General features: G+C 34.3%; 1 protein-coding gene across 6 annotated transcripts; it reads right to left on the bottom strand.

Moving 5' to 3' along the window:
• Positions 1–211: 211 nt before the first annotated feature.
• LIPI (lipase I) lies at positions 212–22,832 on the bottom strand. 6 transcript variants are annotated; one of them, XM_054700214.1, is made up of 11 exons: positions 22,787–22,832; positions 21,233–21,235; positions 18,383–18,765; positions 16,904–17,012; positions 13,308–13,409; positions 12,284–12,373; positions 11,182–11,244; positions 8,799–8,903; positions 5,961–6,072; positions 3,915–4,088; positions 212–303 (listed from the first exon to the last, which is right to left on the bottom strand). In XM_054700214.1, the coding sequence occupies exons 1-11, from the start codon at positions 22,830–22,832 to the stop codon at positions 216–218; spliced, it is 1,275 nt and encodes a 424-aa protein (XP_054556189.1). In that variant the 3' UTR covers positions 212–215. The 6 variants fall into 6 exon arrangements, with proteins under 6 accessions (XP_054556189.1, XP_054556187.1, XP_054556186.1 ...); XM_054700212.1 differs by having other exon boundaries at positions 8,817–8,903; positions 11,182–11,349; XM_054700211.1 differs by having other exon boundaries at positions 11,182–11,349.
• Positions 22,833–23,090: the final 258 nt, after the last annotated feature.

The following is a 23,090-nucleotide window of genomic DNA, read 5'->3' on the forward strand; positions in this document are numbered from 1 at the left end:
AAGCATTTACCTAATGTCTATTTATAAAGTATTCAGAATGCTTTACCATATGCATGTTTTATTTCTCTCTATCTCGATTCTTAAAATTTTGAGAAGTAGAAATATCTAAATCCCAGATTGAACAGTACATTCTAAAAGAAATACTGATTGCATTGTTCTAGAATACAAGTTCTTTAATTCACAAAAAGTTGTTACAGTTGATGGAAGAAGGCATTTTATATTTCCTGTGGCATACAAGTGCTTAGATTGAGAAATACTTCTTCGCTTTCTTTAAGGGAAACATTATAATTGCAAAGTGGTGGTCTGTGAAAGAAAAAAAGAGAGAAAAATAACCATTAGTAAGACAGCAAAGTTTATTTTCTTCTCATAAATATTAGTCTATCCTCTGCATTATACCAGCTACTCCTCCAAATGCTGGAAATAGAAACAGACCCATAGGATCATTTCCACCCCACCTTGTTTGGCAATAAAAGGATAAAATAGACTGAATACCTATGAAAAAGAAATAGTTATCTGTTTCACCCTCTCTCCTTGCTACTTATCAGGGTACTTACATGAGACGAAAGGTATAATTGGATACTGAAATGCTGAGTCCTAAATTCAACCAAGTCACTCCTCTTGCAACAGCAACCATGGAAGAGATGGACTGTGTTGCATAGGCAAATTTTGCCAAATGGATTCAATCAACCCTGATTACCACTTACTCACATTCTATGTCTTGGAGAAATGAGTGGTTGAAGATGTCTGAGAACTCAAGCGACTGGGGTAAATCAGGCAACTCTCTAGTTATTTATCTTCCCATTTCTGTCTTGAGAATTGTCACAAAAAAAAAGTAATCAGCTAATATAAGCAAAAACTGGCCAAAATTCAAAAAAAAAAAAAAAAAGAATGGAAGAAGTAAGTAATAACTGGAAACTTTCTGCATCAGTAATAGTAATTTAGCCAAGAAAAAAGGGAGCAATTCAACAGCTCAGGTGTGGGTAGCTGACCTTTTTTGATATGTGCACCATTCTAGAACTTTAGTCCTACTGTTTCAGGAAAGTATCCCAGGTCACCTTCATCATACATATATTTCTCAGATCCTAAATTGGAAGGCCCTACTCTACTAGAAATGCCCAGAATAAGAACTATGTTGCAATCTCTATCAGTTTGTTATAGAGATATGAATACTTGTAGAAGTCATACACAGTTTAATCTGGACCATAAAGCATGACAATTTATAACTCACATCCCCAATCATTTGGCAGTGCTAATTCTCATTAATTGCATATTATGTGAATGGACAGATCTAAATAGGAAAAGCAACTAGGTGGTTATGGCAATTATCTAGATAATTAGACCTAAAGCATACATTTCATCCAAGCATCTGTTAGCATCGCCAGCCAGCAAGGAATGCTATTAATTTTGCCAAATACCCACAAAATGTATTTTTTGTATTTTCCCCTAAGTAGAAACAATTGCATCTAAATTTTGTAAATTTTCAGTTTGTCCACTGTTTAAATTTCACATGGAAATCAAAATTATGTGCATGTTTATATTTTGCTCGATATAACCAATGGAGGAATTGTCTACAATATTTATCTATGTAAAAATGATTAAGAGGATAGTGAGTCAAATATAAGAATGGACACGTCTGTCTGTCTTTTTTTCCTCTCATAACAAGTGATTGCAAAATGAGAGATGTGCATAGAGAGAGTAATTGACAGTCAGTAGGCTACCAACATGACTATCATGTGGTGAGGTGGGAGATGTAAATGTTCACCATCACCTCCTCCTTTGTATTTCCTTTATGAATATATAACAAGGAATTTGAATAAATTGCAAATAGATATCTATGCATAGCCAGTTTGCAATAAACAAACACCAAGAATACAAAGCAGCCCAAGTAGAGGAATTGGTGCACATTTCATAAATGATGGAATATAATGGTAGCATGAACTCATAATTAGAAAGGAAAAATTGCTTATCATGTGAGATCATGGTCTAGTTTCATTCTTTTGCAAGCAGCTGTCCAGTTTTCCCAAAATCATTTGTTGAAGAGGCTAAATCAACTCAAAATGAATCAAAGACTTGGATGTAAAACCTGAAACCATAAAATACATAGAAGAAAACACAGGCAAACATTTCATGACATAAGCTTTAGTGATGTCATTCGGAATCTGTCCCCAACAGCAAGGAAAACATAAACAGCTGGGACTACATCAAACTAAAAAGTTTCTGTACAGTGAAAGAGACCATAACTAAAACAAAAAAGACACCCTACTGAATGGGAGGAATTATTTGCACATCATACAACTGACAAAGGATTGATATCAAAGACAGACAAAGAACTCCTAACACTCTACAAAACATTCTAGAGAAACAAATAACCCAATGAAAAAATGGGCAAAAGAATGAAACAGATACTTCTCCATAGAAGACATTTGAGCAGACACATGAGAAAACATATGTTCACCACCACTTCTTATCAGGGAAATGCAAATCAAAATGACAATGAGATACCACCACACCAGTGAGAATGGCCCATATCAAAAAGACCAGAAATGACAAGTGTTGGGGAGGATGTGAAGAAAAGAAAACCCTCCTACACTGCTGGTGGGAATGCAAACTGGTCCAGACTCTATGGAAATCTGTATGGAGCTGCCTCAAGACATTAAACATGGATCAGCCATTTGACCCAGTAATTCTACTCCTAGGCATCTACCCAAAAAATTCAAAAACACTAATTTGAAAGGACACTTGCACTCCTATGCTTATTGCAGCACTATTTACTATAGCTAAGCTATGGAAACAACTTAAGTGTCCCTGAACAGAGGAATGGATGAGGAAGATGCAGAATCTATACACAGTGGAATACTTTAAAAAAAGAAACACATAAACTCATGTCATTTGCAGCAACATGGATGGAGCGGGAAGGGATAATGCTAAGTGAAATAAATCAGAAGGAAAAGAAAATACTGGATATTGTCCATATGTGGAATATAAAGAAATCAAATTAATAGTCAGATAAAGACAAGCTGAAGAAGAAACACTTGATAGCTGACTACAGAACTGAAGCACCAGGTGATGGCATCCCCTTCCTGTTCTTTTCAATGCTGTCCTAAGCAACTCTGACACCAAACCAAAATGCCCATTCAGTATTCCTACACTAAATGATGTCTGTTTTTCTCCCAACTGGCATGCAGTAAGATAGCCTAAATCACCATATTTAATCTATCTAGTTGATCTGAGAAGTAAATCAGATAAAAAGTACTTGTCAAAAATAAAATAGAAAATCCTCACAACTATTGTTATTATTAAAAATGTTCACTATTTTTTAAAAATCAAGGGGAAAATATGGAATTAATTTTTAAATCATATTTTTACAACTTCAAAATAAAAAATTTCACTCTTAAATATAAAAAATTCAGAATTTTAATTTACATTGTATAAACACTGCAATTTTTAGGATAGGCTAATATTTCCATCTGCAGAGTCAGACATTTCTGTAAAAAATATAATATGAAAGGTATAATAAAATGATATGTAAGTACATGAATCCTTTTTTAAAAAAAAGATTTTATTTATTTATGCATATAAGAGCTGTGGTATAGGCCAGAGGATGAGGGGTGGGGGGGGTGAGAGGATTCACCAAAGACAGAGTGGGGAACAGAACAGGCAGACTGACTGAAGCACACTGCTAAAGGGAGCAGAGGGTAAGGCAAGAGAGGTCTGCTGAGCCATGTGGGCTGCTCTGTGGCCAGCCGGGGTATCGAACTCGTGCTGCAGAGGCTGCTGACAGCTTCACAGGTTAAGCCTCAACCCCCTGCGCTACTAGGGAGGCCCAGTACATGAATTCTTAATCCATACCTTAGCAAACTAGTATTTTCACATTTAAAAGATAAAACTTTGAAATTAACATTTAGTTTTCTTACCTTTCTGGGTATGTAACTGATTTTAACATGAGGCGATAGATGCTGTATTTGCATGTCAAACATAGCTGATTTGAGGTCTGAAAATATGTCAAACCAATGCTTGAAATATTTACATCATTTAATAATTGAGCAAGAATCTTGACTTCTTGAAGTTTATAAAATGATGTATTCTTCCTGAAAAGAAAATTTCATATACTCAGCATTTTAGTAAATGAGAAATGCAATTTGACTCTAAAATTAATATACTCTTAATACAATGTGAGAGATAAATCTTATAGGAAAATGGGCCAAATAACAAAATATTTGTGAAAATATTTATTGAAAGCAGTAATTTAAAACAATAAGACATTAACAATAGCATATATATCCTCATACACAAATATTTGGGGAATGAATTTGGGGAAAAAAAAATTAAGTCCTCTTGTTTTCCAGACTAGTTGTCTAGACTGTAAATTTGGCTAAGATTAGAGAAGTCACCTATGCTTCTTTTTTTAGACTCTTGTACAGCTATTTCAGATTGATATAATCCCTTGATTTTATGTCCCCTTTTATCAAAATTTTGTGTAGTAAAGAATAACTACAAAAGTCTAAGATTCAGAAGAGAAAAATAAAGGCAAAATTTAATAAGCATAATTTCCTGAGCATTTATAATGTACCCAGAACTATAATAAAGCTTGATCTACTTAACCTCACCTAATAATCCAATAACTCCTTTCACTGAGTAATTTTAGTATTGCCATTTTACTGATGGGAAAAGTATCAGAGCAATCAAGTGCCTTTACTAGATTCAGATAGTTCATACAAAGCAAGAATGCTAACACAGACATACCAAAGCTCTTTACCACTCGATTCAATTTCTCATCACTATGTACCAGAATGTTGGGCCCCAGAGTCATTTAGATCAATAGATGACAACAAAGAGGAGGAAGAGTGGAAGAAAAAGGGATAAGACGGGAGGAGAAGAGAAGGAGCAAGGGAGAAAACAGATTAAAAAATATATATACAAGAACTCCCTGGTGGTGCCAGAGGTTAAGATGCAGCACTATGAAGCTATCCGCAGCCACTGCAGCACAAGTTTGATCCCTGGCCAGGGAGGTGACCCACCTGGCGCAGCAGACATCTCCTGTCTCGCCCGCTGCTCCCCTCAGCAGTGTATTGTATTGTATTTCATTCAGTCCAACTGTTCTGTTCCCCACTCTGTCTCTGGTGAACCCTCTCACCCCCCACACCTCTGGCCTGTACCCCAGTTATTGAATGCATAAATAAATAAATCTTTAAAAACAAATAAAATTTAAAAATATATATACAAGTGTTATATGATAACATATGCTGAAGAGTGTGATTCTGCACATCTAAATCATACACAATATTACACAATAATGTTACATCTAAAAAAAAAAATCTGTTGAAATAAACTCATCCATAAAGACAATAGACTTCTCAAAGTCCCTCTTTGCTCCTCCCTGGTAGTTACCACTTCTCCTTAACCAAACAGATGTCACTAGTCATATCTCTACTTTTTGTCTAAGAGCGTACCAGATTTGTCAGAGATACTTTAGCATCAACATATGCAGATGGTTTAGAATCCTGATTTTTTTTATCTTTGGGTGCATGAAAACAAGTTACAAAGTCAGTAAGAAAAGCCAGGGTACATGCGTTACCTATCATATCCACCTATTAAATTTTCTGCAATCTCTTTATTAAGGATAGCACTGTGAACAAGACATTATATGAACAAGACATTATATGAAAAACAAGCCAAGGTGGTTTGGTAAGAAGAATACTGAAACAAGAGTTAAAAAGAAAGTCTTTTCCCTTTTGTAACTCTTTAAGTCATGTATTACATAATACAAATTATTTAGTCTCTTTCATGTTCAATATCTTCCTCCATAGAATGAAAAAAGAGTCCAATACCTAAGATCCTTTTAATATTTAACATTTTAAGTTTCCCTGGGTAAAAAATGTATACCTAAATTATCTTCTAAAGTAGATGTTTAAGAAAGTAAATATTAACCTATGAAAGAAAAAATAGTAAATTATACTTACTCATAGAGTCTTGCCTCTTCAACAATTCCAAGTTGGTTTAAAAATTTAAATGTAATATGTCCATCCTTCATAGTTTTATCCAGAACCATTATACTGAGAATAAAATAATAGGCTATAAAACAAAAATAGAGAATGCAATTTACATTATTTTTAACTTGACTTTTATACACATGTAGCTGTGTATGCATGTGTAATACATGTAACCTAGGCACATAAAATATATGCAAATAGCACTGAGTCATTCACTTAGTAAATGAACAATATCATTTACTGCTTGTAAATTTTTAACTAATCTTGAAAATAGGGAATGAGAAAGCCTGTCACAGTTGTAAGAGCATATAGTTAGTGGATCCTTACCAGTCTGCAAAAGAAAAATAGTATGTCTAAGGTAAATATAAGGTTACTTAATTACTGATTACTAGTTCTAGCTACACTAACTTGAAAAATGTGATTCTGAATTACACTGTTTGTTTTAAAATGGCTGCAAAATTAAAACAGCTTATACAGTGTGAACTCACAATAACTCTTGTTCAAAATGCACCTACCGAAATTGACATTATCTACTTTTCACAGGCAAGGACGCTGAACTCACTCCTATGCTCAATATTTTCAAGGATATAAAGAAAGTTATGACTTTTTGTGGGTTTTTCTAAGGATATAGATAAAGTTATGACTTTCTTTGGGTTTTTCTAAGCATTGTTTAAAATACTAATAACTTACTACAGAATGGATGTGTGTCAGTAGTATCCAAAAACACGATGGTCCTAAGAGATCTTTTTTCTATTCTTTCTAGAAGACAATGCATGTATAGTATATCAAAGGGAACATAGATGTGATACATGAACTATCTGTGAGACATACATGAACTAAAATTGTGCATGCTAACTGTTAAATGTTGCTACTACACAGTCACAAGTACCTTCCTGCCTTATGCCTCACAGTACTGCCTCAAATAATGTAATGTATTTATGAATGAATTTTATCAGTTTCTAACACAAGAAATATAAAGGAACATGTCTGACTTGGAAATGCCCAGCTTTAGATAAAATACTTTGATTCACCTCACTCAACAGAATGGATATTCAGATTTGCTCAGATGATTTCTGACAGTATGACATCAATATGTTACAGAATAAGTTTACCTCCTGCTACAAGTACATAAAAAATAAAGGGCCTCCCCTGGTGGCGCAGCGGTTGAGCACTGGGTTGTGAGGCTGCCCGCAGCCTCTGCAGCACCAATTCGATCCCCAGCCACCGGTGAGGGTCCCACAAAAAAAAATAAAAATAAAAATAAAAATCAGGATTTACGAACCAGAAGTTAAATAGACAACCAAACTTAGATGAGGAAAGGTGAAATATCAGGAGACAGAAATGCAAAATTAAACAAGACTAAAAGGACTGGAACCCTGAATACCCCAGGATTGGGAACTGGATATAGCATCAATACATAGGCTGAAAGTGCCAACTTCTGTGCAGAAATAAGAAACACGATGCTTCAAATGAAGGGAGGGTGTAGTTTGACACCTCAACCAATATTAAAAAATCTGTTGCATTTCTTTATGCAAATAACTAACAGAAACAGAAATTTTCAATAGTGTGGAAGCAAACACCTAGGAATAATATTTTCTTTAGTGGCAAAAGAATGCCTTATTTATTTATTGTTTTTTATTGAGTTAACATTGGTGTACATGCTGTTTGTATTTTGGAAGTACAGGATCCCCCTTTCCAGTCCAATGTACCCATAGTCCACCTCTGTAGTTCACTGTTCTCCCCCCCTACCTCATGCTTGTCCTCCACCTGCCCCTCTCCCTCTGAATGTCTCCTAGCACTGAAAACTGTCAGACACTGTTGAAAGAAAGCAAAAAAGATATAAATAAGTGGAAAGATATTCCAGGCTGCTGGTTTGGAAGAATGAACATCATTAAAATGGCCATTGTACCTAAAATAATATACAGACTCAATACAACTTCTATTAAAATTCCAGTGGCAGGCCTCCCTGGTGGTGCAAATGGCTAAGTCTCAGCACCATCAAGCTATCAGCAGCCGTGAGTTCCATCAACCCACATGGCACAGCAGACCTCTCCTGTCTTACCCTCTGCTCCCCTCAGCAGTGTATTTCAATATATACACCTTTTCTGCTCCCCACTCTGTCTCTGGTGAATCTTCTCACCCTCTGCACCTCTGGCCTATACTCCCGTTCTTGAATGCATAAATAAATAAATAATTCCAGTGGTATGTTTCACAGAAAGAGAAGAAATATAACATTAACAACAACAAAATAGAATAAACAATACTAAGATATGCATGGAATCGGGACCCCCCCACCCCTGGTAGCGCAGGGGGTTAAGATGCAACCTATGAAGCAATCCGCAGCCACTGCAGCACAAGTTTGATCCCTGGCCAGGAAGCTACTCACATGGCGCAGCAGACTTCTACTCTAGCCCACTACTCCCCTCAGCAGCGTATTTCAGTCTATCTGCCTGTTCTTCTCCCCACTCTGTCTCTGATGAATCCTCTCGTCCCCCACAGCTCTGGCCTATACCCCAGTTCTTGTATGCATAAATAAATAAATCTTTAAAAAAAAGATATGTATGGAATCACAAAAGAAAAATGAAAAATAAAGGACCGTGATTGTTTCTTTTGGAAATATTACTCAATGCTTATGCTCATTTTATCTAAAAAAATCAACTTGTTATTGAATGTGTACAACTGGTTCTAACAAATTTTAAAGTTCCTTGAAAGTATATAATGGAATTTGAAAGGGTAGAAGAAAATATTTTTGTAAAATGTAAATTTGCATATAAAAGTAATCATTTGTTTAAAATGCTAATAACTTACTACAGAATGGCTGTGTGCCAGTAGTATCCAAAAACACGGTGGTCCTAAGAGATCTTTTTTCTATTCTTTCTATTAAAATATCTTTCCACAGCTCAGCTTGATAACCTAAGTTTTGAAAAATATAACATTAGAAATCAGACTTACACCAAAAAAAAAATTTCAAATCACTAAAGGAACAAAAGAATAAAAGCATTACAATAAGTTGTGAATTTTGTAACTTAAAAATAATTTTAAAAATAATTTTGCATTCAATTTTAATTAAAATAGCACAATTTAAGTGTAAGTGTCACAAATAATTCACTCCCCAGATATCTTATCAGAGCTTAGCATACCCATTATGGCTATAGCTCATTTAAAGCAGTAGTTTTTATTATTACATAGTATTATAAATTCAGAATTTTTACTTGTAACTCTCATTCATAAATTCAGTCAATTGGTTAGCTAAAACATTAGCACAAAATTTAGCTCCATGAATATATCCCCATATATTCCCCATATATTATATATATAAATATATATATTTATTATATATATAATAAATCCCCATATATATATAATCCCCATATATTATATATAAATATATGTATATATATATTATAGATAGTAGTTATATTAACTATATATTGTATCTACAATATACATTTCAGATAAATGCATTATATGTACATATAGAATATGTGTTTTACACACATGTACAAGATGCTTCTGACTTCATATATTTGTCTATTTCCACATTGCCACCTTCAAACTTGAGATTTGAATGTACTAGAAAGCATACAGAATTGAGAATTTAGTGGTTTGATTCTAGTTCTCACTTGTAACCTTAATGAATCCATTTGTTCACACAGGAATTACAATTTTCTCATTTATATAGAAAACTGACTGAACCAGAAAAGCAATTGTACAAACAAGAAGTCTCAAGAGGGCCTCCCTGGTGGTGCAGGGATTAAAGACAGCGCTATCAAGCTATCAGCAGCCACTGTAGCATAAGTTCGATTCCCTGCCAGCCAGGGTGATGAGCCACATGGTGCAGCAGACCTCTCCTGTCTCGCCCACTGCTCCCCTCAGCAGTGTATTTCAGTATATCTGCCAGTTCTGCTCCCCACTCTGTCTCTGGTGAATCCTCTCACCAACACCCCTGACCTCAGGCCTACACCCCAGCTCTTGTATGCATAAATAAATTAATCTTAAAAAAAAAAGGAGTCTCAAGAGAGGGTCTCCCTGATGGTGCAGGGGTTAAAGTCTCAGGGATACCAAACTATCACCAGATACTGCTGAATGAGTAAATGCCAGGCAGGGAGCTAACCCACCTATGGTACAGCAGACCTCTCCTGTCTCCCCTGCTGCTCCCCTCAGCAATGTATTTCAGTAGATCCTCCTGTTCCCCACTCTCTCTCTGCTCAATCTTCTCAACCACCCCGCCCCCCGCCATCTCTGGCATACAACCCAGTTCTTGTATGCATAAAAAATAAAAATAAAATATTTAAAATAAAAAAAAGAAGTCTCAAGAGAACTGGTCACACAAGATACCTTGTGAATACAAAGGGTCTATGAGAAAATAAGTCTGGCAAAGCTGCACAGTAAATGCCTCACCTAGAGACTCTCTAAGTGTGTTAGTATAAACCTACTGACAAAAAAAACTACCAGGAGCTATTTAATTCAGACTTTGTAATCGCTATCCATTTCATTGAGACCCTTAGGCTTTGAAAACATTTTTGTCAGAGCCTGTCATGATACTGATCACATATATCTTGTTCATAACATGTTTGGAACCTAGTATTTTCTTTTGAAAACCTGGAACAAACCGTCTCTAATTTTCTTTGGAGTTCTAACATTCCATGTTTTTGTGGATTGCTTTCACGCTATAATTTCCCACTAGCAGACTGGTTATGAGAAGCTGAGTGTTTAACTGCTCCTACTGAACATTATCAATTTCAAAAATGTGAACCATCTATGGTTCATGTCTACTTGCAAATGTAAAGCTAAATCCGATTCACATCTCCTCACTTGCTCCTAAAACTCCTTGTAACAAAACCTTCAGTGCCACTAAGACTGCACAAGTCTTTCTTTAAATGGAAATATAGCAATAGATGAATGATCAATAGGTAAGATGAGATCCTTTTGTGCATCAGAAAAGTGATCACCATGAAGTTGCCAAATTTGCCCACAACACTGAGCATAGAAAGGCAGTTTATCAAGTTTCTCTCACTAATATCTTGAAAATATTTAGTAGAAAATTAACCATTTTCTCTGGTTGTTCCACAATTTTTCTATAAAATGTTGACTTATTCATAAGCACATATGAAAACATTTAACAGAAAATACTAACACAATTATGTTATTCATTTTCACCAAGAATTATAGTAATAACAATCTCTCTTACCTAGCCTAGGACATGATTTCTTCTTAAAATCATCACAATCCATGCACAAACCAATCTTGTAATCTTTGTATGAAGTACAAGGAAATGAGATAAAATTGCAGCCTGTTTTCAGAGCAGCCATGAACAAGTAAACTGCTCTCTGGTGGTCACATTTAATAAAATTAATACCTTAAGGGTAAAATAAAGAAAAAGAACTAAAGAAGCACTAAGCTAAATACAAGCAAATTAGAGAAAAAAAATCAAGATTAAGTTGTTCTCAATACTATGCACCTGATGAATATTAAAATGTTGCCTGGAATATACAGTTTTATCTCAAGCAACTAAAGAAATGGTACCATTGAAAACAATGCCTTTACATGAGATTTATGAGCAATGTTCTAAAGTAATAATGAACAAAGCATAGCATCTAATTCAACAACAAAAAAAACACAAACATTGCACTACTATACTAATAATTCATGTGCCCTAGTCTCCTTTCTAAATTCATAATACTAACATTTCTACCCAGTGTCAGAGGTGACCATGAAGCCAGTGCCACTAGGATATATTGTGTCCCTTCTCTTACCCAAATTCTTATATCCTTATCCCTTTTCAAGCTGCAGTAGTCATTAGCCATGTGTTCTATCAATAGTTGTCACTATAAGATCTAAGAACATTGTTTGCTATGGTTTTAAAAGGAGCCAGATTCCACACCTAAGTAGTTGCTTAGCCATCTATGTATAGAATGAGCAAATGCAAGAGTTTATAAATCTGTGTTTGTACACTACTATGATGATGGTACAGATTAAACAATGACCCAGATTTGTGTTAAACAACACAATAGCTATAACTGCTTCTTACACTGGCTTACACCTTCTCCTATTGAAGATGATAAACTAAAACTGTAGCTAGAGCTCATCCATGACCAAACGAAATGATACTGGTAACCTTTGTCAACTGGAAGGGAGCAAACTAAACAATTTCATTAATAATGCTCCTGAATCATGGGTACTAGTGATCAAAAGCTTACCCACAGATTAAGAGAACAAAAAAAGCAAACGGATTTCCTTTCATCCTTTTGAATTACATACATGTAATTCATTCAAAAATACTATTGGTATACCTGAAAAAATTGATTTAGGACAGCCAGGTTGTTTTTTTCCTCCATTTGGATAAAAATCTATATGCCCCAAAGGTTCTTTAACTCCTAAACCTAAGGAAAAAGAAAAAACAACCAGTAACCACAAAATGTATTAATCAGGTCAGTAACACTTGCATAAAACAAAATATCCTATAAAATCCACTGAAAGTGATGCTCTTAAAATTTGAAATCAAAATAAAATAAATGCTATTCTTAAAAAGATGAGATTTCTGATATTAATTCCTCAGATTAATTCCTTGTGAATTTTATGTCATTAATTTAACATATTTACCATTCACTAATTCACTATGTGACAGGCACAGCTCCTTATGTTTTGAGTATAGAAGTGAATAGGACAAAAATCCTGGTTGGAATGGAAAATTATATTCTAGAAGGTGGAAAATACAGTATTTCAGATATAACAAAATTTGGAAAGAAAAATTAGGTAGTATAAAAGTCTAGTAAGTGACTATGTGGGTAAAGGTTGCACTTGTAAGAATTAGATAAGGAAATTTCCTACTCAGGAAATGAAAGTTGAGGGAGACCTGAAGGATATGAGTAAGACAGTGAACCAAGTAGACATCTGTGTGAACTTGTCTGGGTATTTTTAGAAACCAGGGTACTAAAGTGTAATCATAATATACATAATAGCAAGAAAATAAATGCAGAGACATAACTGAAAAACATCAGGATCTTTAAGCAGGGAGAGGATATAGTCATATCAATAATTTAATTAATAACATGAACATAATTAATTATTGCTTATCAAATTCCTGTTTTCAGGTTGACATGCCACTTTTGAAATCACAAGGAGGAAAGCTGAAGACAGTGAGCCATTTGACAACACAGGAAATGACTAGCTCTAAGAAACCCTGTTAGTGAGAAACATAGTTATTATATAATTACAGACATCATTATTTTACCCACTACTCTTTCTCCTCTTCCCCAGTGTCTACATTTCCTATTTTATCTTCAAATAAGTAAGCAGTAAATCTTGCATTTTTACCATTGACATCAGAATGAATGACATCCACAAACTTTGCATCACTATAATCTAATCTGTCATTTGACGATTTTCCAGAGAATTTTGGCCCAGCAGGGTCAAGACCTGAAATTCAAGAACACTAAAAATCAATTAATCAAATCTTACTACCAAGTTCAATTAGTTATAGTGCATTTTCATTACATTGTAAACATAAGAAACCTACACAGTTTTAGCCTAAACTTGTCCAAAAACATGTCTAAAAATAAATGAAATTGGATGAATAGCAAGTGTTTTTGTCACCAAACTTTTTGACTTACGATGTAAATTACATTTGGATAAACTCACCCTATATTGAAAATATTATAAGCCGAAAATTCATTTAATACACTTAACCCGCCAAATATATTTGCTTAGTCTAGTTTATCTTAAACATGCTCAGCACACTTCCATCAGCCTGCACTGGGCAAAATCATATAACACAAAGCCTACTATATAAGAAAATGCTAAATGTTTAATATAATTGTATACTATACTTAAAATGAAAACCAGAATAGTTATTTACCCTCATAATCACGTGACTATGCTAGCTATCACAGCTGCATCTTGAGAAAATATCACACCATATATAATAACTGGCACAGGAAAAAGGCCAAAATTCAAAATCTGAGGTCCAATGTGTGTCACTTTTCTACTATTGTAAAGTCAAAAAATGAAAAATTGAACCATCATAAATCAGTGACCATTTGCATTTTTTTGACTGACCCTTGAAAGCAGACCCTTTTGGGAGGTGGAAGGCAGAATAGAAAATAGAGAATAGAGAATAGAGACAAGAGGAGAGCACAATGCATTATGACAGAGGACTGTGGGTGCTTTCATGGTGGGAAAACTATGGTGACCATGCCTGAGAGAAGAAATCCTACATTATGAACAATAAGTAAGAAAGTTTACAAAAATTAAAAAGTTTTAAAAATCTGTATTTGAGGGCCTCCCTGGTGGCACAGCGGTTGAGCGCTGGGTTGCTAAGCTGCCCGCAGCCTCTGTAGCGCCGGTTCGATCCCCGGCTGCTCCCCAGCCACCAGAGGAGGGTCCCACATGGTGCGCAGACCTCTCCTGCCGCCCACTGCTCCCCTCAGCAGTGTACTTCGGTCCTTCTGCCTGTTCTGCTCCCCGCTCTGGCTCTGGTGAATTCTCTCACCCTCCCGCGCTTCTGACTGTACCCAGTGCTTGTATAAATAAATAAAATAAATACATAAATAAATAAATAAATAAAACTTTAAAAAAAATCTGTATTTGAATAATATTTATTATTACCAGTCTTCACAGTTTATAAAAAATCCTGTGTTAATACTACAGATACCTCAACAAAAAAAACTCCCATTTTTGACCATTTTTATTTGAAGAGTAATAAATAATAAAGCAGCAGTAATTTATATTTTATAAAAAGTAATGATTACTAATCCTGGAGGGTGAGTAATGAGGAACATCCTGGTCCTGTCTTAAGCTCTGAATCTCACTAGTTCATCTTGGATCTACCTACATGTTTAAAATAATCTTTATATTTCAAGTGGAATTTGAGCTGTGGGATAAAACATATTATTTTATCTCATCTATCTTTCTCACAAAAAATTTCCCACACATTTGAGTAAAAAAAATATGTTAAATATAGATTATTAAATATATTATTTCTAGTATATTTGAAATTCTGAATAAAAACTCCAGACTTGTGATCTATGGGAGAGTGTCAATAGAAGGAGAGAGGGAAAAAATCAAGTTCAATGCCTAGCAGAAAAAACAATTTTAAAAAATATTTTAAAAATAAAAATAAAATGTTGCTTGTCTCCAGCCCTTTTATTATGCTTAATATATGTTACACCTAATATATTTAGTCCACCTGACTGGATGAAGCAGAAACTTCTCTTCCGATAAAGGCAGGTAGGTAGCTTATCCCCTCTAAATCCTGATGATGAGCTTGGTATGTTGGATCATTCAAACTATATTCACATGTTAGTAAAAACACCATAAATTAGGTGGGGTTGCCATCATTCGAGCTCAGCTAGTGTAGCAATTGACTTTGGGTGCTAGAGACTCTTTTGTAAATCCTGGCTCAACTTTTACTAATTTGTGACCCTCCTACACTCATTCAGCTAACCCAGTTTCCACATTTATATAATGGGAATAACAATAAAAAAGATCAGAGTAAGTAAGTTTAGGTATACTTGAGGTTTATAGAGTTCTAACTACCTATACAAGTTATTCACCTCTCCCTTCCTCCTTTGCTTAGCTAAATGACTCTATAAATGTTTATAAACACTCGAAATTATTATAATTCTTCTATGGGCATAGATCTCATTAACTGTAAAAGAGCTAAATTGATGGGGTAGAGATACTACCTCAGTAGTTCTAAAATCACCACTACCAAAGGGAAGCATGAAAACCCACATGAGGGCCTCCCTGTTGGCCTAAGAGGTTAAGCACAGCATTATTAAGTTATCTATAGCCTCTGCAGCCTCTGCAGCATGAGTTCCATCCTGGCCGTCTAGGGAGCAACCCACATGGTGCAGCAGACCTCTCCTGTCTTGCCCGCTGCTGCCCTCAGCAGTGTATTTCAGTCAATCTGCCTATTCTGCTCCCCACTCTGTCTCTGGTGAATCCTCTCTCTCTCTCTCTCTCTCTCTCTCTCTCTCTCTCTCACACACACACACACAAACACACACACACACACACACACACACACACACACACACACGCCCTGCACCTCTGGCCTGTACCCCCAGCTCTTCTATGCATAAATAAATCTTTAAAAAAAAAAAAGGCCTCCCCAGTGGCGCAGCAGTTGAGCGCTGGGTTGCGAAGCTGCCCGCAGCCCAGGCCACCTGGTGAGGGTCCCACGTGGCGCGCAGACCTCTCCTGCCGCCCACTGCAGACCTCTCCTGCCGCCCACTGCAGACCTCTCCTGCCGCCCACTGCTCCCCTTAGCAGTGTACTTCGTCAGTCTTCCTGCTCTGCTCTCCCCTCTGGCTCTGGTGAATTCTCTCACCCTCCCGCGCTTCTGACTGTACCCAGTGCTTGTATAAATAAACAAATAAATCTTTAAAAAAAAAAAAAAAGAAAAGAAAAGAAAACCCACATGAGCATTATTTGGTGAGTAAGCTTTAGAATTTCAATGACATTCTTATGGAAATATGAGGGGAACTGGGATCCAGAATCCTTCAAGCTTAGATAACAATTTCTAATTCTCTTTCTGGTGTTCAAATAATATTTTTGAAAGGTGAATTATATCAGTATTTGTGAAAATTAAATATATGGCAATATTTTTAGTTAATTCACAAAACCAGTTTTTATTTCACATGCCAAATTATCCTCTGGATTGTAATAATAATAATGTGTTCTTAAAATTCACAGGGGGCTGCAGAAACTTGTCTTTTTCTTCCCAATTCCATATGGGTAACTTAAGTTCTGTAATGAATGAAACAAGACTTTAGAGTCAAAGACTTGTATTTGAATGTAATATAGAAAAATGTATACATTTGTGCATAATTTCTGTTTCTGCATTATTGTACCAAGTGATTTCCAATGCTGAAAGTATATTAAAAATTAATTTTATCACAAAATTTTACCTGTTATTCTTCCAAGTTGACCTTGAAATATCTTTCCAACAAATCCACTAATATGAGCCCCTAAGCTCACACCTATGAAATGAAAATTATCAAGAGATGCTCCATGCTTCTGCAATAGAAAAGGCAGTATTATGATTTTCATTTTAGAAAATGGCAAATTCTTGTGCAGTAATATCTAAAAGTCACTTTTTCTGGTTTAATCTATTTCTGGGAGGTAGGGAATGGAATTTTATTTCAAAGCAACTATATCCTTGCTCAATTTTTTCCTTAATGTACCTAAATTTTCCCTATTCACTTGTAATAATAGCATTTAACTTCTCATTACCAAATTTAAAAACCTGTTTTCTGTTATGTATAATTGTATATATGAAATACTACATTTAGTTAACAAAACATTTTGTAATAATAATAAGACATTATTCATTACTTACTTTGAGTTAGTTACCTTGATAAGTGCCTTGTAAATTTCATATTAAATATTTACAATAGTCCTATAAGTTATTTATTTTTATTCAATTGCCTAAAACTGTTAACTGGCACCTATTAAGTGTTAAATAAATGGTGACTTACCTAAAGTTACATAGATATCTAGCTAGCTATGTAGCTAGCTAGCTAGCTAGATAGATAGATAGATAGATACAGCTACATATATGTGTGTACGTATGTGTGTATATATATATATGTATGTGTGATATATATTACTATAGATGGAAAGAAGGATTTCAATTACACTGCCAACTCCATAGCATCTCTTCTGTATTAAAATTTAAAATGGTGCCTCCCTGGTGGCCAAGGGGTTAAAGTCAATGCTATCAAACTATCGCCAGCCACTGCAGCATGAGTTCGATCCCTGGCCAGGGAACTAACCCACATGGCGCAGCAGACCTCTCCTGTCTCACCCGCTGCTCCCCTCAGCAGTGTATTTCAGTCAATCTAACTTTCTGCTCCCCACTCTGTCTCTGGTGAGTCCTCTCACTCCCCCGCACCTCTGGCCTACACCCCAGCTCTTATATGCATAAATAAATAAAATAAATCTTTAAAAAAAAACAAACTGAATGGAACAGAGACCTAACTCCAAGGCTGGCAGAAGTGTACTGCTTTTCAGACTGTTTTCCCTTAGTTTTACAAATTCACACTTGATTAACTATAACATACCAGTCAGATATCTAAAGAATCTGAGGATTATATAGTTTATCCCCTCTGTCTACACAGAATCACTACTTATCTTGAAGTAGATGTAAGGAGTTAAGAAATCTTAAAAGTTTTTCAGGTAAAACAGATAAGCGAGTCTTTAAGATATTTTTTTAAAAAACAAGACACGCCATGTACAGGTATCAAATTATCCACTAAAACAAAGAGAAGATAGCTGCATACACTAGTATATGCTTATGAGAAAGAAAGAAGTATGCATTACCATTTTGTGATATTGTATGACATTTTTCATATTATATAACATATATTAAAAAATTCCAGACTTACCAAAAGATTGTGAATGGACTCACTCAATTTCACAGCAACTTTTCTGGTATTTTTAACTGCTCTATTATAAATAAAAGTTGTGGCACCCCTGTTCCAGTCTACTACAATTAGATTAATATCATCTTGATCCAACAAAACCCTTAGAAAGTTCTGAAGCCATGAAGGAATGGAACCAATTGGTCTATATCCATGAATGAGCCAGATTGTTTTCTTGCTTGTGTTGAAATTAGTGTTAAGTGAATTATCCTGTTCAAAGAGTGGCTCAGCACAGTTAAAGTTGTTCCTTGTATACATCATCAGAAACATCTCCAATTGGGGAACAAACAAATCTCTTAAAGAATCTTTTACACTTAGCCTAGAGAACTCAAGGCATGTTTTTTTTTCTCTGAAATTAAAAAAAAAAAGTCAGTCAAACAGTGCTGGAATAGTATTTGAATCAATGCCTGTTGCTGTTTCAAAGAAAAGAATTAAATTTGGAGGATGGGGGGATTTCATTTCATTAGCACTTAAACATAATTTACTGAGCAACTGCCATATTTAAAGTAATTATGTGAAAACTCTTTGGACTAGAAATAATCAAAAACTACAGTGAAACCAAGTAAACATTGTTTGCTAAAAATTAAGAATTATTTTGTCTGTACAAAATAGAAAAGGTGTGACTAAAGTTATTAACATTGCTATTAAGTGTTATGTACCTCAATTAGAGTACACAAATAGATTATGAACTTTAACAAATTTTGCAGAATACTTATATACATATAATAAACATCAGAAAAAATATATTTTACCTGACCAGGGATCATATAAATACAAATTAAAGCAATAAGGAATCATTTTCTTTCTATCAAATTAAACAAAATGGAAAAATCTTTTTAATACTCTTGAGAGTATTGGGACAAACATTCACATTCATGGATGCTAAGAGCATAAACTGATACAATCACCTTGTGAAATTTTATGTATCTGGTTGTACAAACACATTCTCTTTAAAAAAATTATTTTCTCTTTTCTTTCTAGAATTTACATAATAAAATAGATAATATATTAAGTGTACAGACATTAATCATAGGATTATGCATAATTACAAAAAATTTAAACTACCTAAAATATATTATTCTCATTCATGTGTGCTTATTATCTATCTATCCATCCACCATCCATTCATTTTTACGGCAAAAATGAAATAACTAAGTCAATCAATAACAATATTGACCACTAAGCAATGAAATAATATCTGTTTTCAGGTGTTCTTCAGAATTACATATTTTTTTCAAAATGAGCATACAGTTCCAACATATATATCTGGTTTAATTTGGTAAGAATTTTGGAAAACAATTTGTCAATATATAAAAAATTTTCACAAACGTGTCAGTATATTTCAGCCTGATAATTCTAATTCTAATAATTTATCTCAAGATAACATACAGATATTTATAAAGAATGAACTAATAAACATTATTTTAATATAGGAGGAATAGAAGTGATTTAAATGCCCAGCAATGATATGATTAATTAAATTATGTATACATATATATTACTTGAACATGCAATAATTATTTGATAAACAATAACAACATGCATTAATTGCAATCATCTTGGGATGAAAAGTATAAATATAATTATTATCACAATTTAGAAGAAGAAAAAGGAGAAGGAAATGAAGAAGCAAAACTTGCATTAAGTTCCTAGGCTGACAGCTGAGATACACGAGTAAGTCAAAAACATCATCCTTTATTTCTTCTAAGTGCTAGAGAATGAGGAAGTAGCAAGTAGGAATGTCTCAAGCCAGAGTGCAATATCAGTGCTTCTTACTACACTGGATAAACTGTGCAGGGAATGGTGACCTTCCATCCATCTTCTCACCAGCTGGTACTCAAGAAGGTTTTTCACCTTCTTGCAATCAATGAATCCAAACTGCTAGTCTGCTCCAAACAAAGGCTGATTCTACCTGACCCCTAAAGTGAGTAAATCAATATGACTTTTGTGGAAAATAAAAGGAAAGAAATCACCCAAAAAAATCAACAGAGAAGGCTATTATCTGTTACCAGATGTAGACACAACTGCAGAAAACTCCTACAGCAACCTCATTAGAATGCAAGAAAAATCACGTCTCAAAAACAGGAGCAAAAGGTCATTAAGAGAAAACATATTGAGGTAAAACAAAACAAAAACGGGATAAAATAAAAAATAGAGTAATGAGATACTCCAATTCAGGAGTGAAAATGCAACTGAGGAATAAAAATTCACAATATACATATGAAAACAAACATGGAAAATTTGCTATATTTATAGTACAAGGGGAAGGGAGAGATTAAAGTTATGAAAGGCAACATAGCTATGGGACAGAAAGTGATGTTTCAAATTAAAAACCATCAGTATTCTCCTGGTTGGAGTGATATTTGGAGGGGAAATGTTAGCAGTAACAATAATTAAAGGAATAATTGCATGCCAGGGTGCGGAAACTTAGGAAGCTCCTCAATGTAGACAAAATCATTTAATCACACTCACCAATAAACTTCCTAGAAACTGGTTTGGTTTTTGATGAAAGAGAAAAATATCCTAAAAATATCAAGGCAGAAAATGCAGGTTACAAATGTAGGAAAGCAGTTATGATGATTTCAGATCTGTCTTCCAAACCAATACATCAGCAGACAAAATTAAAATGAGGGGCCTCCCTGGTGGTGCAAGAGGTTAAGCACCGCACTATGGAGCAATCCGCAGCCTCTGCAGCACGAGTTCTATCCCCGGCCAGCAAGGGAGAAACCCACAGGGCGAGGCAGATCTCTCCTGTCTCGCCTGCTGCTCCCCTCAGCAGTGTACTTCTGTCAATCTGCATGTTCTGGTCCCCACTGTCTCTGGTGAATCCTCTCACCCCTCACATCTCTGGCCTGTACCCCAGCTTTTGAATGCATAAATAAATAAATCTTTTAAAAAAAAATGAAAGAGGCCATCAGACATCAGCTAAGGAAATAAACAACATATTTTAGAAAAGAAAATATTCAAACAGCTCATAAACTTATTAAAATGTACAGTCTTCTTAAAAAGCAAAGATCAATTTAAATATTACCACATCATTTTACTATTATATCCATTGATCATTAACACTAATGTATATCACAGATTTAAAATGGTGAATATTTAGTAATCAACTAAATATATGACAATGAGAGACCAGAAAAATGAGTTTTGGTGCATACATAAGATGGAGACTACAGTATTTAAAAATCTACATATGTATACAGATGGATGTATACATGTCCTAATTTTATCTATAAGATAATATAGTGTAGTACACACATATATGCATATACTCACATTTATTAATAAAAATCATACAAAGTAAACCAATGCTTTGTTGTTTGTGGTGATGTTATTTTTTTCTGTTTTTCTATGTTTTCTGTGCTATAATATTTTCTGACTTCTAGATCTAAAATATTCATTTGTTACTTTTACAGTGAGGAAGGCCCCACTTTCATGCATTATGCAAACATGAAATGTCTATCAAGAAACTTCCAAATGAGTAAAATATAAATGATAAACTGTTACCATTTATAGTCTATATAAAAGACAGATATCTCCAGGATATATCATCAGCTCAAGCAGCCAATTGAATGAAAACAAGAAATAATTTTAATTTCTTAGTGATATTTTAAGGTTATTTGAGTGTGCACTCGAGTCTTTTAAAACGAAACTTAAAATAGAGAAAATGACTCCTTTTTGTAAAATCCCTACAGAAAACTACTCATTGTGAGCCTTAAAATTTGTTGCTTTTCTTATCATAAGGTAGAACAAGGTGTTCTTTATTACTATGAACCAGCAAATGATATTACTAAAATTACTAAACTAAAGTAACATAAACCAGGAGAATAAAGTTCTACTTTATTACCATAAGCCAGTTTTGTTTTTTGTTATGCTTTGGCATAACATAAAACAAAAAGATTGTTGTAGTATACATTTACTCTTCAATTAATAACTTACCTATGTAAAATTTCTCTTGAAGAGAACAGTTATTTGAACATATGAAATTGAAACGAGATGTTTTGCAAGTCATGATTTTCAAATAATGAATTAATTTCTCTATTACTAAATTATTCTAATTTTCTATTGAATATTTCTATTAATTTTCTAGTTACATCTTCTTGTAAAAGGTTTCTAGTTACTAAATATATGAAAGGCAAATAAAACACTCAACATGCACATGCTAAATACATAAATATATATAAAAATATATATCTACACAATGTTTTTTCCATAATAATCTAATCTGCTTGTTATAATTATTGCCCATGCCATAGTGTATTTTTTCATGCCATGTCATAGCATTCTTTATGCCACAATGCAGATCATATTGATTATTTTATCACAGTTTTTAAGATAAATTAAAATTATTGGTAAATATCTTACCAGATCTTGCCCAGCACATCAAACAGAGAAAAATGTAAACTCTCATTTGGAATCTGCTAAAAAGTGAAAAAGGCACACAGATTCACTAAGAAAAAACAATTCTGAAATTCATTTAGATTTTTTGTTGGTAAGAATGTCACAGTCTGGTAAGTTGGAATGTAAAAGGACTGAGCTTTTTTGCTCCTCCCTATTTGTTGAAAAGGTGAAGCAGCTTCTCTTTTTTCCATTTAGTTTGTGGTTGTGAGAAAGATTTTTAAGTCGAGGACTCTGTAATAAGTCACAAACCTTCAGCTGAATTTAAGGG

This window comes from Talpa occidentalis, unplaced genomic scaffold (genome assembly GCF_014898055.3).
Source record: "Talpa occidentalis isolate TD23 unplaced genomic scaffold, MPIMG_talOcc4v2.1 talOcc4.4, whole genome shotgun sequence".
NCBI lineage: Eukaryota > Metazoa > Chordata > Mammalia > Eulipotyphla > Talpidae > Talpa > Talpa occidentalis.